This window comes from Hemiscyllium ocellatum, chromosome 20 (genome assembly GCF_020745735.1).
Source record: "Hemiscyllium ocellatum isolate sHemOce1 chromosome 20, sHemOce1.pat.X.cur, whole genome shotgun sequence".
NCBI lineage: Eukaryota > Metazoa > Chordata > Chondrichthyes > Orectolobiformes > Hemiscylliidae > Hemiscyllium > Hemiscyllium ocellatum.
Genome location: NC_083420.1, coordinates 29809651 through 29824063, shown reverse-complemented (window position 1 = coordinate 29824063; position 14413 = coordinate 29809651). Strand labels below are relative to the sequence as shown.

The 14413-nt window shown below is 39.8% G+C and overlaps 1 protein-coding gene across 6 annotated transcripts in view; it reads left to right on the top strand.

Annotated features, from left to right (window-relative positions):
• Positions 1-14413, top strand: part of mettl22 (methyltransferase 22, Kin17 lysine) — a 58138-nt gene that overhangs the window by 3688 nt on the left and 40037 nt on the right. For 3 of the 6 annotated variants that reach the window (XM_060840703.1, XM_060840701.1, XM_060840706.1), the window contains exons 2-3: positions 8298-8445; positions 12612-12974. In XM_060840703.1, coding sequence (XP_060696686.1) covers positions 8340-8445; positions 12612-12974 — 469 coding nt within the window. In that variant the 5' untranslated portion in view covers positions 8298-8339. Of the gene's footprint in view, positions 1-2711; positions 2740-5840; positions 5927-8297; positions 8446-8867; positions 8953-12611; positions 12975-14413 lie in introns of those variants that run through there. The other 3 variants (XM_060840704.1, XM_060840702.1, XM_060840705.1) reach the window with 3 other exon arrangements.

The window sequence follows — 14413 nt, the reverse complement described above, 5'->3', positions numbered from 1 at the left end:
TCAAATAAACCTGTTGGACTATAACCTGGTGTTGTGTGACTTTTACCAGTAAATTTGTGAATAATTATTAGTGCATAACTAAAATTCTGAATTTGTACATTGCAGAAACATTACTTTAAAGTATCTAAAAATGTAATGCAATTTAATGCATTGCACAAGACTGTGTATAATACTTTTCAATTATTGAACTTGTAGAAATTATAATGATAATATGGATGGTCAATATTCTTTTACACTGAGCCACTGGAAATTATTTTACACAATTCTTCATTTTGGGTGTAGGTTTGCTCACTGAGCTGCAAGGTTCATTTCCAGATGTTTCGTTACCCTACTAGGTAACATCTTCAGTGGGCCTCAGGTGAAGCTACACTGAAAATTCCTGCTTTCTATTTATATGTTTGGGTTTCTTTGAGTCGGTGTTGTCACTTCCTGTGGTGATGTCACTTCCTGTTCCTTTTCTCAGGGGATGGTAGATGGGGTCTAACTCGATGTGTGTGTTGTTAAGAGTTCCAGTTGGAATGCCATGCTTCTAGGAATTCTCATGTGTGTCTTTGTTTGGCATGTCCTAGGGTGGATGTGTTGTCCCAGTCGAAGTGGTGTCCTTCCTCATGTGTATGTGAGGATACTAGTGAGACAGGGTCATGTCATTTTGTGGCTAGTTGGTGTTCATGTATCCAAGTGGATAGTTTTCTGCCTGTTTGTCCAATGTAGTGTTTGTTACTGTCCTTGCATGGTATTTTGTAAATGACATTAGTTTTGCTCATTGTCTGTATGGGGTCTTTCAAGTTCATTAACTGCTGTTTTAATGTGTTGGTGGGTTTATGTGCTACCATGATGCCAAGGGGTCTGAGTAGTCTGGCAGTCATTTCCGAGATGCCTTTGATGTAAGGGAGAGTGGCTCAGGTTTCTGGACGTGTTTTGACTGCTTGTTTGGATTTGGTGCTGAGAAATCGACGGACTGTGTTCATTGGGTACCTATTCTTTTTGAATACACTGTATGGGTGATTTTCCTCTGCTCTGCATGGTTACTCTGTGCTGCAGTGTGTGTTGGCTCATTGAAATAATGTTCTGATGCAGCTTTGTTTGTAGGTGTTGGGATGATTGCTTCTGTAGTTCAATATTTGATGCATATGTGTTGTTTTCCTGACAACAAGCAAAACTAATGACATGCCAAACAAACACACGCACGAGAATGGCACGTGTGATGCATGGCATTCCAACTGAAACTCTATCCCACATCAAGTTAGAGTCCATCTACCACCCCCTGAGAAAAGGAACCTGAAGTGACTTCACCACAGGAAATAACATCACCACAGGAAATGACATCACCAACTCAAAGAAAGCCAAACATATAAATAGAAAGCAAGAATTTTCAGCATTGACTTGCCTGAGGCCTACTGAAGATGTTACCTAGCAGGATAATGAAACGTCTGGAAATGAACCTTGCAGCTCAGCGAGCAAACCTACATCCAAAACCTCAACCTGAGTTACAAATATTCTCAAAACTCGCTAATACCTCATTTTATTGAACTTACCTTTTAAAGTTGTAAAAATTAATGTGAAGTTGACTGATCGATGGTGAAATTTATTTGGAATACAAATATAGTATAGTTAAGCAGAATAAAAATAGAAATACATTTTTAAATACATGTTTTGCAACAGTTGGGGTTTAGTGACTCTTCCCACCCTATTGCACCTCCACAAAAGAAGTTAAGAATCAGCAGTCATGCACCTAGCTCTTCCAAAGTATTTTTTCAATGTTTGCTTGCAGCCCAACTCCTTCTCAATTATTGACAGGAAACCCTGACTCACACTAAAGTTCTTGCAGCCCCAAATTCTTATACAGCAAGAAAGGAAGGACATTAATAATTAATTAAAGCACCATTACAGAGCATTGTTGAGCATTTTATCTCAAATTTCATTTCTGCTCTCATTAAAACTGCTCCATAAGATTCCATAGACACCAGAAGTATCTCTATCAAGAAGTCATTTCTCTCTCATGTTAAGAGTTTTAATGTATATCAATGCACTACTCAAGCATCAAAATGGGCTTCAAAACCAAACATAATCCTATCCTCATAAGATAATTCACGTTCCTATTTTCCCATACTACTTTGTGACAACTGAAAAGACTCTATGTCACTCAGCAAGTAGTAAGCTTTAGAATTTAATAAATTGAGGCTGCAAAACATCATATTGTAAATTGTAGCTTTACACTAAGTTCCCCTATATATAGTTTCCATACCAGTGTGATATGTCTGTTGGTGACTTGCGAAGGATTATATGCAAAGTGACAACAATAGAATTATTAATTTGATTCAGTCAAGTGCACCATTGGCAAAGTAGCAGAAATCAAAATGCACTTTCAATCAGGATTAAATGCCCAAATGGTTTGCAGCATTAAATGGAAGCACTATAGCAATCAAGTGATAAACTGTTCTTTTATGTGCCATCACTATATCAAATGCTGAATCCAATGTTAGGATTTTTTGCTTTTTTGAGAGGGAAGGATGAAGAATGCTACTCTGAATAATAGGAACTCCAGGAGTGATAGCCTATTTTATTATAGTAATAGCCTGTTTTATTATAGTAAAATACAGTGATTAGAATTCAAACATTTAAATGACAATTTGAGGAATTGAATTTTTTAAAAATCTGAAGAATATCAAAGTGGATTCTTGACAGCTGTGGTACACCTTGCTCTCAACTCAGGAGAAATGAAACAACATTGAAGATACTGTAAGTAACAAGTGATCATTTGAATGGATATTGATATTAATAATTGACAGTTCACATTTCTTTCAAAGGTTCTTGTCTCCACTGAGATGGAGTGTTATAATCTCAGTCAAATGACTTTTACTTCTGTCTTTACCAAATTCCATGTTTCTAAATTAATTAAGGGATATGAATGTTGCTGGTTTTGTCTTATTTATTTATTTGAAAGAGTGGTGCTGGAAAATCACAGCAGGTCAGGCAGCATCCCAGGAGCAGGAGAATCAACGTTTCAGGCATAAGCCCTTCATCAGTAATGTGGGGAGGGGGAGGAGGCTAACTAAAATTATTCATGCACTTATACAAGTGTCTTTTAAATGTTGTAACTATACCCACATTCAACACTTCCACTGGAAGTTCATTCCACACATGAACCAATCTCTATGTAAAAACATTGCCGCTCATGTCTTTTTAAAATCTTTCTCCTCTCACCTTAAAAATGTGAAATCCACCACGCTAAGGAAAAGACACCTGTCATTCACCTTATATACACCCCTCGGGTTACCATGTTATAGAAATGATATTATTGAGCTGGAGAGGGTTCAGAAAAGATTTATCAGGATGTTGCCACGAATGGAGGGTTTCAGTTGTAAGGAGAGGCTGGATAAGCTAAGAAATTTAAAACTAGTGCTTCGGAGATTGAGGGATGACCTTATACAAGTTTATAAAATCATGAGGGGTATAAATAAGGTGCATGGTAGGACCTTCTCGATGAAAGTGTTGTGGATTTCAAAGGTGCTAAGAAGCCTTGTTGAATTTCTTCAGTGCATATTGAAGATGGTATACACTGCTGCTATTGAGCATTGATGGTGGAGGATGGATGATTGTGAATGTGGTATCAATCAAGTGGGCTGCTTTGCCCTGGAAGACATCAAGCTTCATAAGTGTTTTTGGAACGCAAGTGGGAAGTATTCCATCACACTCCTGACTTCACCTCAAAGATGATACATTGGCTTTGAGGAGTCAGAAATGTACCCTTCATACAAGTACATCCAGCAGTTTGCTGTCTTTGCCGGCATACATACCCAATTCCCAGAGTCCGGTTTAGCCTTTAGTAGCCCATTCCGTTTTACAGTAAAGAACCAACAAATTGCTTAGCTTAATCACCCTACATTTTGAGTGGGGGGAATAGGAAGGTGGAGTTGAGACCACAACCAAATAAACCATGCTCGTATATGGGTGACTAGGCTCAAAGGATTGAATGGCCTACTCCAATGCTTAAGCACTATGTTCTAATGAAACCCATATTACTATTTTGAAGAAGAGCAGGGAAGGAATCCCCAATATTCTGGTCAATAATTATCCCTCAAATAGGTTTCCCAACTTATTGCATGAGACATCAACAGAAGTAACGTCACAGAAATCTGCAGTGTGGTGTATGTTCTAGCTTTGAGTTATCTGAATAAACAGATATGTAAATAAAATCCTGTCCCATCCCCATTTATTACTTTTGATGCACTGTGTAACCATTCACCATTCCAGTCCAGCTAAGGTTACTGCTGTTGTCCCCTCACTGAGCTGTTACTGAACTTACTGTCACAGCCAAATATAGCTGTTATTCTCAACCTCAATCATTTTACTTGTGACAAGTCATATCACTAATACTACCTAGTGTCTGCAAATGTCCTCTTGAAGTTCTAGTCTGCTCCACCGTGTTCCCTCACATGTAGGGTTGGAGTGATTGTGTTTCCCAGCTAATGCTGTAAATTGCTTCTCTATTGAAGAATGATGATTCTTGTACACAAAACTCGATGTCCTACGGCATCATGTAAAATACTGTATTAAATATCCCATAATGCTTTATTGATGTCAATTCCAGTATATGCCCAGCCATTCCAGAAGGATTGTCAAACATCAACATAAGAATAAATTGATTATCTGATTGTCATCACATCATTGCATTTGCCAACTACTGTGAAATTGTTGACATACATTTTCTACAATGCTGACTTAAGAGGTTTCAGCTAAACATCCAGCTTCATTGCTGGTACAAATCATGAGTAAAGATAGGATAATAGGATACCAAAGCTTTTAAAATACATACAAAAATATTTGCCAGTATGACTATCAGATGTCACCCCAGTCAGACGACCCAAATGACACTCATATCAAACTCTTGGAATGCCTTGAGCTATATTTTGAAATCCAATGGAGGAGAATCTAAACCCAAAGATTAGAAGTTTGAGAAGTTGAATGTCTCACCTGACCCCAAACTACCTGTTGTTAGCTATTAAAATCGTCTACTGAACTTCTTGCCTAATATAATATTTGACATTGGTTAGGCCACTTTTGGAATATTGCATGCAATTCTGGTCCCCTTTCTGGCAGAAGGAGGTTGTGAAACTTGAAAGGATTCAGAAAAGATTTACAATAATGTTGCCAGGGTTGGAGGATTTGAGCTATAGGGAGAGGTTGGATAGGCTGGGGCTGTTTTCCCTGGAGCGTCAGAGGCTGAGGGGTGACCTTATAGAGGTTTATACAATCATGAGGGGTATGGAGAGGAATAGACAAGGTCCTTTCCATGGGGTGAGGAGTCCAGAACTAGAGGGCATAGGTTTAGGGTGAGAGGGGAAAGATAGAAAAAAAACCTAAGGGACAGCATTTTCACGCAGACGGTGGTACGTGTATGTAATGAGCTGTCAGAGGATGATAGAGGCTGGTACAGCTAAAATATTTTTAAATATTTGGATGGGTATATGAATACAAATGGGTTAGGGGGATATGGACCAAGTGCTGGCAAATGAGACTACATTAGGTTGGGATATCTAGTTGGGATGGACGAATTGGACCAAAGGATCTGTACATCTCTCTGACTCTATGGATACACAAAGTGGGGGATGGGGGTGCACTTTGAAATAAGAAATGTTCCCTTATATTTTGCTTACCCCGAGAATTAGAGAAGAGGCTCTGGTCATCAGAATTTCTGATAATAACAATAATATTCTGTGTGCTTTCTCAGGCTGCAGTGCCAGGGAGTGAGGGTTGAGCAGCAGGAACCAGAGTGCGAGGACCCAGTTGCCGGGGGGAGTGTATTAGGGTGACGGAGGGGAGGTTCCCTAGGTGACGGACAGGACCGGGGGGGGAAGGGGGCAGGCTGCGGCCTGGTGCTGCTGGTGACATGTCCGGAGTCGCTGTCCTGTTGTTGCTGCTGCAGGTGACTGTGGGCTTTAATCCGAGCGCTGGAGCCGGGCGGGGCCGGAAACGGGACTAAACCCAAAATAGTATTTCAGCTGTGACATGTCAGAAATCAACTCCAGCATTGTCAATGTCTCATCTTTAAAATAGTGTGAACTTATATGTGTGGATACACACACAGTATATATATATATATATATATAGTATGTGTTGTATATACATATATAGGTGTGTATGAGAGAGAGCAATTTGCTGCCTAACCCTGTTGCCGGAATAATCTGATGTGGATGAGCCAATGTTGGACTGGGATGGACAAGGTTAAAAACCACACAACACCAGCTTATAGTCCAACAGGTTTATTTGGAGGAAGCAATGCTCCAAAAGCTTCAACTTCCAAATAAACCTGTCGCACTATAACCTGGTGTTGTGTCGTTAATAATGATCCGGGACCATATTCGAGGTGAATGGTCATCCCTTATGAGGGTGACTGTGACCCTCATAACGAGGAACACCAGCTTGGACAGCTCCTGAACATTTACTTTTCTGTCTCTCTCTCTCACACACACACATACATCCTGGAGATTTCATCTCTTTTCACCTCTTCCTCCCCATCGCCAATATCTTCCTTTCAGCCAGTGATGAACGTGTTGGAAAGTGACCGGACAATCTCACGCCTGCTTTAAAAAATAAATGCAAAAAGCGGTTCTCTGGAAAAGTCAAGCCTGCCTTGAAACATTAACTGTTTCTCTCTGTCGCTCTCCGCAGATCTGCCGATTTTCTCTAGCCTTTTCTGTGTTTGTTTCACCTTCTTTAAAATTTCTTCCTGTTTGCTCACAGCAGTGTCACCAACATTCACGAGTTGGGTCAGTTTTATAGTTCTAGATACTAGAATCCTGGCCTGCAAGTGCAAGTTATAAAAAGACCAGTAGGTGGGCTCAGAGCACCTGTGCTTTAAGCTAGCTTGCAGCCGGTCCTCTTATGAAAACACAGATAAGAGATGCTTTTGGCACTAACATGACCAGCGGGACCAAACTATTATGCTAAACAATAACTAGATGGTTTATATGCACATCTATAAATATTTTGGAATGGGCTGAAAATTGTAAAAATAATCAATAATAATACATAACATAAATAATCTCTGAAGAAGGATTACTGGACTCAAGATACTGTTTTTGCTCCATGGATGCTGCTGTACCTGCTGAGTTCCTCCAGCAATGTTTTCTTTTTGTTTCAGATTTCCAGAGTACAGCTCTTTGTTTTATTATACTAACATCAGCTGTGTTCTGTCCATATCCAACAATTTGGAACATTTATTTTAATCTGTTCAGATGTGTTATTTATCCACCTCTGGAGTATGTAGTGCTTGAGCCCAGAGCCTTCTGGCTCAGAGGTAGAGGCACTACCATTGTACCAAAATGCCTTTGCAAAGTTTTGATAGATATTTTCTAATCAACCTGTTTAGAGATGTTATTACACACCCGTGGAGCAAGTGGGACTTGACGCTAAGCCTCATGCCTTAAAGTAGAGATGTAACCTCTGCTCCACAAGAACTCTCCAACTATTTTATGTGAGGTGGAGGAGTGCATGTAAGTCGGTTATGCACACAAAATCATACAAAAATTATCGACTTAATCAGTGACCTCAACAATCAAGTTAGCAATAAATTGTGATTAAGCTTTATCTTGTCCCATGTTGGAGCTAACAGACAATCAACATTCCAACCAGAAACACATGCTAAGTACTAAGTCCAATCCTGTTAACAATTGATTATGCATAAAAATGAAAAATTATCAAAAAGAAACTAACCTAGTGTATTGTAAAGTTTTCACAGTAACCTTGTAAAGGAATAAAGTGGTTGCTCACCTAATGACCAATGAAAGTAGCAACTACAGCAAAATTTAGAAGGGTTGTGAAAGCAGTGATTCTATTGATACTTTCTATCATGTTGGAATTAGGATTTGCTGGTGTTACTTGCTGTTTTCCAATCTAGGAAATGTTATAACTTGAATTTCAATGGGAGTGATAATGAAATATCAATTTTAAAATGACAATTCAAATGAACTGTCAATATTTTTGAGTGGCTGAAGTGAAACATTAAATAACAAAGTAATATTTCACCAGATTTCCATTATTAAATTGATAGTCAAACCTTGCACTATATGATGTCATTATTAAAGCCTTAGTAACCTCAAGTGCAGAACACCAGCAAAGCTCAATCTTTGATTGTTTTTAAAAAGTTAAACCTGGAGTGAGGCTTCATTTTAGGAAAGTAATGCTTTTAGCAGGAGTATTTTCCAAACATTGTGTGGATTTTTGATGCTTATATGGCACACTTTAAAAATGTTATGGGCAGTAATTAATTTTTGTTATTATTTCTGTGGTTGCAGTATTTTGTCATTCTGCGATGCTAGTTCAGACAGAGGGAATGCATGGATTCCATCACATTTAAGAGTGATACAGTACTTTCCGATGTCCACATGTACACACCAAACATTAGGCACCTTATGGTGAGACTAAATGCAGTTGGACAACCAGGTATTGCCTTAGAATAATTTTTTTTTGTCACACTTGTATTTGTCTGTTTTCACTGCGTGGAGTTTGTTGAGGCTCATGAAAAATAGACAATAATATGGGTAAAACAATACCTAAGAATACGTTCCACTTTTTCCATTGTTTCTAGTTAGAGAGTAGTTCTTTAACTGGAGAATGACAATAGATTCTGGTTATAATTTTTTTTTGTTAGAGAACAACAGCTTACAAAATCTGTGATCACAGTGAAAACAGATAAAAATGGTGGGAGAGACAGGCATTTTTTCTACAGTGATGGTTTTTTCTTATAAGGAAATGTCTGAAAAGATGATGGAAGTAGTAACTTTCAAAAGGGAATCAAAACTATTTTTAAAAAGGCTTTGAAGAAAGAGCAGGGATCGCTGAGTAATTGGACAATTCTTTTAAAGAACATAAAAGGCACGCATAGAGGATTGGCTGACTGGCAGAAGGCAGAGATTGAGAATAAAGTGGTCTTTTTCAAGATTGCAGCTGGTAAGTAGTGATTTCCACAGGGGTCAGTGTTTGGACCACATATTTACATTCAAGATTTGGACAAAGTAACTGAAGGCATTGTTGCTAAGTTTTCAGATAACATAAAGATAGGTAGATGGACAGGTAGTGTTGAAAAAGCAGGGATCCTGAAGAAGGACTTGAACAGGCTAGGAGAGTGGGCAAAGAAGTACCAGATGAAATATAATTTGGGAATTGTGAGATTATGCACTTTGATAGGAAGAATAGAGGTATAAACTATTGTCTAAATGTGGAAATATTTTGGAAATCTGCAGGACAAAGAGACTTAGGAATCCTCATTTAAGATTCTCTTAAACTAACATGCTGGGTCCTGTTGGCAGTTAGGAAGGCAAATGCAATATTGGCCTTCATTTTTAGTGGGCTGGATTACAAGAGCAAAGATGCTGGGGCTGTATAATACTCTGTTCACATTGAATTTGGAATATTGGCAGATGGTGAAATTTGGATTTAATTAGCCTGGAATTAAGAGTCCATCGATGACCGTGAAACCACTGTCAATTGTCAGGAAAACCCATCTGATTCACTAATGTCTTCATCTTTACTGTCTGGCCATATCTGCAGCAATGTGGTTGACTATTAACTGCCCTTTGGACAATTCGGGATGGCAATAAATGCTGGCATAGCTAATGGCACCACGTCCTATGAATGAATAAAAAAGTTATGAGCAATTTTGGGCTTGTATTTCAGATAGGATATGCTAGCCTGGAGGGGGTCTCAAGGTGGTTCCCAAGAATGATCCTGGGGATGAAAGATAATTATATGAGGGTAGGGGAAACATCTATTCTTCATATACACTGTCTTAGCTATTTAAGAATTGTGCAAGTTTCAATGAGATCTCATCTACTTTTTGTTAACTCTAGAGAATAACAAGATAATACTTAATTAAAGATATTAAGAAATGCCTCTTAAATGTAATGCACTTGAATTGATTTCTTTTTCTTCCTAAGCATGTAATAATGTTTCAGTAACTGGTAAAATCTGTAGCCAGTCATAGAGTCATACAGTACGGAAACAGACCCTTCAAGCCAACTAAGTTTCCCAAACTAAACTGGTCCCATTTAGCCCATATCTTTCTCAAGTTTTCCTATGAAATGGAGATTACAAATGTATATTTTAAGCTTTCATGCAGATAATGATTTAAAATCCAACAGATCAGAATGTTGTTGCCCTATTCTCATATGACTGTGTTTTACAATTTTAGTAAATTTTGTGACTTGTGACTAATATATCATTTGTGTTAGAAAAGTGTACATTAATGAACCAGGCCAGGTGTTAGACTTGGAGGTAGGTGAGCACTTCGGGGACAGTGACCACAACTCGGTGACTTTTACTTTAGTGATGGAGAGGGATAATCGTGCGCCGCAGGGCAAGAGCTATAGCTGGGGGCAGGGAAATTATGATGCAGTGAGGCATGACTTAGGATGTGTGGATTGGAAAAACAGGCTTCAAGAGAAGAACACTAATGAGATGTGGGGATTGTTCAAGGAGCAGCTACTGCGTGTCCTCGATAGGTATGTACCAGTCAGGCATGGTGTAAAGGGCCTTGTGAGGCAGCCGTGGTTTAGTAAGGAATTGGAGTCCCTTGTGAAAGGGAAGAAGGCGGCATATGTAAAGATGAGGCGTGAAGGTTCAGTAGGGGCGATTGAGAGTTATAAGGTAGCCAGGAAGGAGCTAAAGAGGGAGCTAAGAGAAGCGAGAAGGGGACATGAAAAGTCTTTAGCTGGTAGGATTAGGGAAAACCCAAAGGCTTTCTATAGGTATGTCAAGAATAAAAGGATGACTAGGGTAGGTATCGGTCCAGTCAAGGATAGTAGTGGGAAGTTGTGTGTGGAGGCGGAGGAGATTGGAGAGACATTAAATCAGTACTTTTCATCAGTATTCACTCAGGAACAGGACACTGTTGCTGATGTGAATATGGAATCACAAATAATTAGAATGGATGCCCTGGAAATATGCAGGGAAGAGGTTTTGGGAATATTGGAAAGGATGAATATAGATAAGTCTCCTGGGCCTGATGGCATTTACCCCAGGATCCTATGGGAAGCTAGGGAGGAGATAGCAGAGCCATTGGCCTGGATTTTTATGTCGTCATTGTCAACGGGAATAGTACCAGAGGACTGGAGGATAGCGAATGTGGTCCCATTGTTCAAGAAAGGGAGTAGGGATAGCCCTAGTAACTATAGGCCAGTGAGTCTGACTTCAGTGGTGGGCAAAGTCTTAGAGAGAATGGTAAGGGATAAGATTTATGAACATCTGGGTAGGAATAACGTGATCAGGGATAGCCAGCATGGTTTTGTGAAGGGCAGGTCGTGCCTCACAAACCTTATTGAGTTCTTTGAGAAGGTGACTAAGGAAGTGGATGAGGGTAAAGCAGTAGATGTTGTGTATATGGATTTTAGTAAGGCGTTCGATAAGGTTCCCCATGGTAGGCTAATGCTAAAACTTCGGAGGTATGGCATTGAGGATACATTAGAGGTTTGGATTAGGAATTGGCTGGCTGGAAGGAGACAGAGGGTAGTAGTTGATGGATTATGTTCATCTTGGAGCGCAGTTACTAGCGGTGTACCACAAGGATCTGTTTTGGGACCATTGCTTTTTGTTATCTTTATAAATGATCTAGAGGAAGGACTTGAAAGCTGGGTAAGCAAGTTTGCGGATGACACAAAAGTCGGTGGAGTTGTGGATAGTGAGGAAGGAAGTGGTAGGTTACAGCGGGATATAGATAAGTTGCAGAGCTGGGCGGAAATGTGGCAAATGGAATTCAATGTAGCTAAGTGCGAAGTCGTTCACTTTGGTAGGAATAACAAGATGATGGATTACTGGGCTAATGGTAGGCTACTTGGTAGTGTGGATGAGCAGAGGGATCTTGGTGTCTATGTACACAGATCTCTGAAAGTTGCCACCCAGGTAAATAGTGCTGTGAGGAAGGCATATGGTGTACTGGGCTTTATTGGCAGAGGAATTGAGTTCCGGAGTCCTGAGGTCATGTTGCAGTTGTATAAGACTCTGGTGAGGCCTCATCTGGAGTATTGTGTGCAGTTTTGGTCGCCATACTATAGGAAGGATGTGGAAGCTTTAGAACGAGTGCAGAGGAGGTTTACCAGGATGTTGCCTGGAATGGTAGGAAAATCTTATGAGGAAAGGCTGAGGCACTTGGGGCTGTTCTCATTGGAGAAGAGAAGGTTTAGGGGAGATCTGATAGAAGTGTATAAGATGATTAGGGGTTTAGATAGGGTAGATACTAAGAACCTTTTACCGCTAATGGAGTCAGGTGTTACTAGGGGACATAGCTTTAAATTAAGGGGTGGTAGGTATAGGACAGATGTTAGGGGTAGATTCTTCACACAGCGGGTTGTGAGTTCATGGAATGCCCTGCCCGTATCAGTGGTGAACTCTCCTTCTTTATGGTCATTTAAGCGGGCATTGGATAGGCATTTGGAAGTTATTGGGCTAGTATAGGTTAGGTAGGATTCGGTCGGCGCAACATCGAGGGCCGAAGGGCCTGTACTGCGCTGTATCCTTCTATGTTCTATGTTCTATGTAATGCTTTGGAATCGATGAGATATTGATCGCTAACTATTTGAAATTAATGTTATTTATCTTTTCAATTCATTCTGCAGTCTTTGTGTCAAAGTTTAAAATCCTACGGAATATTAATATCTGCAACAAAGATGACTCAGGAAACTTCAGCAGTGAAGAAAATAGAGTACTTGATGCAGATGATGTTTTAACTGGTCAAATGGGTTGCAGCTATGCTGCTGCAAACGAAAAGAAATTTGAAGTGACAAAAGACACAGTGCATACTGAAGTCCTGCTAGATGATGATGGAGATCTGGATGTTATTCGGAGACCTGTTGACTTCCTTTGTTATGAAGAAAATCTATGGAGAGAGAAAGTATATCCCACCATTATAAGTAAAGGGGAGGAGTATTCCTCTGAGGAGTATGAGGAGGATTGCAGTACTTGCAAAGAGATCAGAATAGGTAAGACTCTATAAAAGCCTTTATGCATGCGGTGGGCTTATTGTAGGACAGAACAAATTACATTGTTGAATTTTCAGAACCTGCTAATAAAATGGGTAGTCTCTGTGTTAAGAAGAAATTGTGAGTATCGTTCAGTTGAGTTTTTAAATATTTTCTCCCTAAGTAAAATAATCATCCTTTCCATGGTCTACAATGTAGAAGGGCAGACAGTAGTTTATTTAAGACATGCTAGAGATCTGAAATAAAAACACTAAGTGCTGGAGAAAGTCAGGAAGCCTGGCAGTATCTGTAGTTAGAGAAAAATTAATGTTTTGACGCTAATGTGGCTACTTTGGAATGACCTGGGCTAAAAAATGAGTTTGTTTTTTGGCTAGAGATGTGAGTGGATTAAACAGTGAAAGTACCCAGTGCAAAAGGTAAAGGGAGTGCTAATGATAGTAGAGGAGAATCAAAGGTGAAGAATAAGTGTTAACAGTAAACAATATGTCAGCTCTGCTGAGAGAAAACTCATCCAATAGGACACAGGTGTTGAGGAGAATGGAAAGTACACCGTCAAAATGGAAAACAGTGTTCATGGTTGAAGTTGGAGAACTGAGTGTTGTGTCCTGAAGTCTCTAAAATGCCTATGTACAAAATGAAGTGCAATTCTTCCAGTTTTCATTGGACTTCACTGGAGCACAGCAGCAAGCTTAGTCCAGAAATATTAAAGAAGGGCTTATGCCCGAAATGTCGATTCTCCTGCTCCTTGGATGCTGCCTGACCTGCTGCGCTTTTCCAGCAACACATTTTTCAGCTCTGACCTCCAGCATCTGCAGACCTCACTTTCTCCCAGAAATATTAACTCAAGAGCAAGTTTTGAAATGGCAAGCAATTCGAAGTTCAGAGTCTATCTTCAGTCCAAGTTGAGATGTTCTGCAAAACAGACAGCCCAAATGTGTTTGTTCTGATCAATGTAAGGGAGACCACATTCTGAGCAGTTATTCCTGTAAACTAAATTGAAAGAAGTACAGTTAAAATGCTGCTTCACCTGAAAGGAGTGTTTGAAACCTTGAACATGGAGTAGGGACCACAAACCATTTCCTCTCTGACACACTGCCCCACTCCTGTCACTTGAACACCTCCTTACCCTGCCATGGCACTTTTCCATGCAATCGCAAAAGCTGTAACATTTGCATTTTTACCTCCTCACTCCTCCACTGCTGCAGAATTCCTTTGCAAGAAGAGAGTTTCACCTGCTACAAGAGTGTACCCTTGACCATTGCTGGTTTTGCTATAGCTCGCCACATTACAAATTTCTGGTTCTCGATATTACTGTTAGGCAATGTGTGAGTAGGCGCTGGCAAGGAGGGAGGGTGAATGGCTGCAAAGTTCACCTCTACCTAGTACGTATTGGTCACCTTTGTGCTCCTTGATCAACTAAAACTAAACATTTTCAAAAA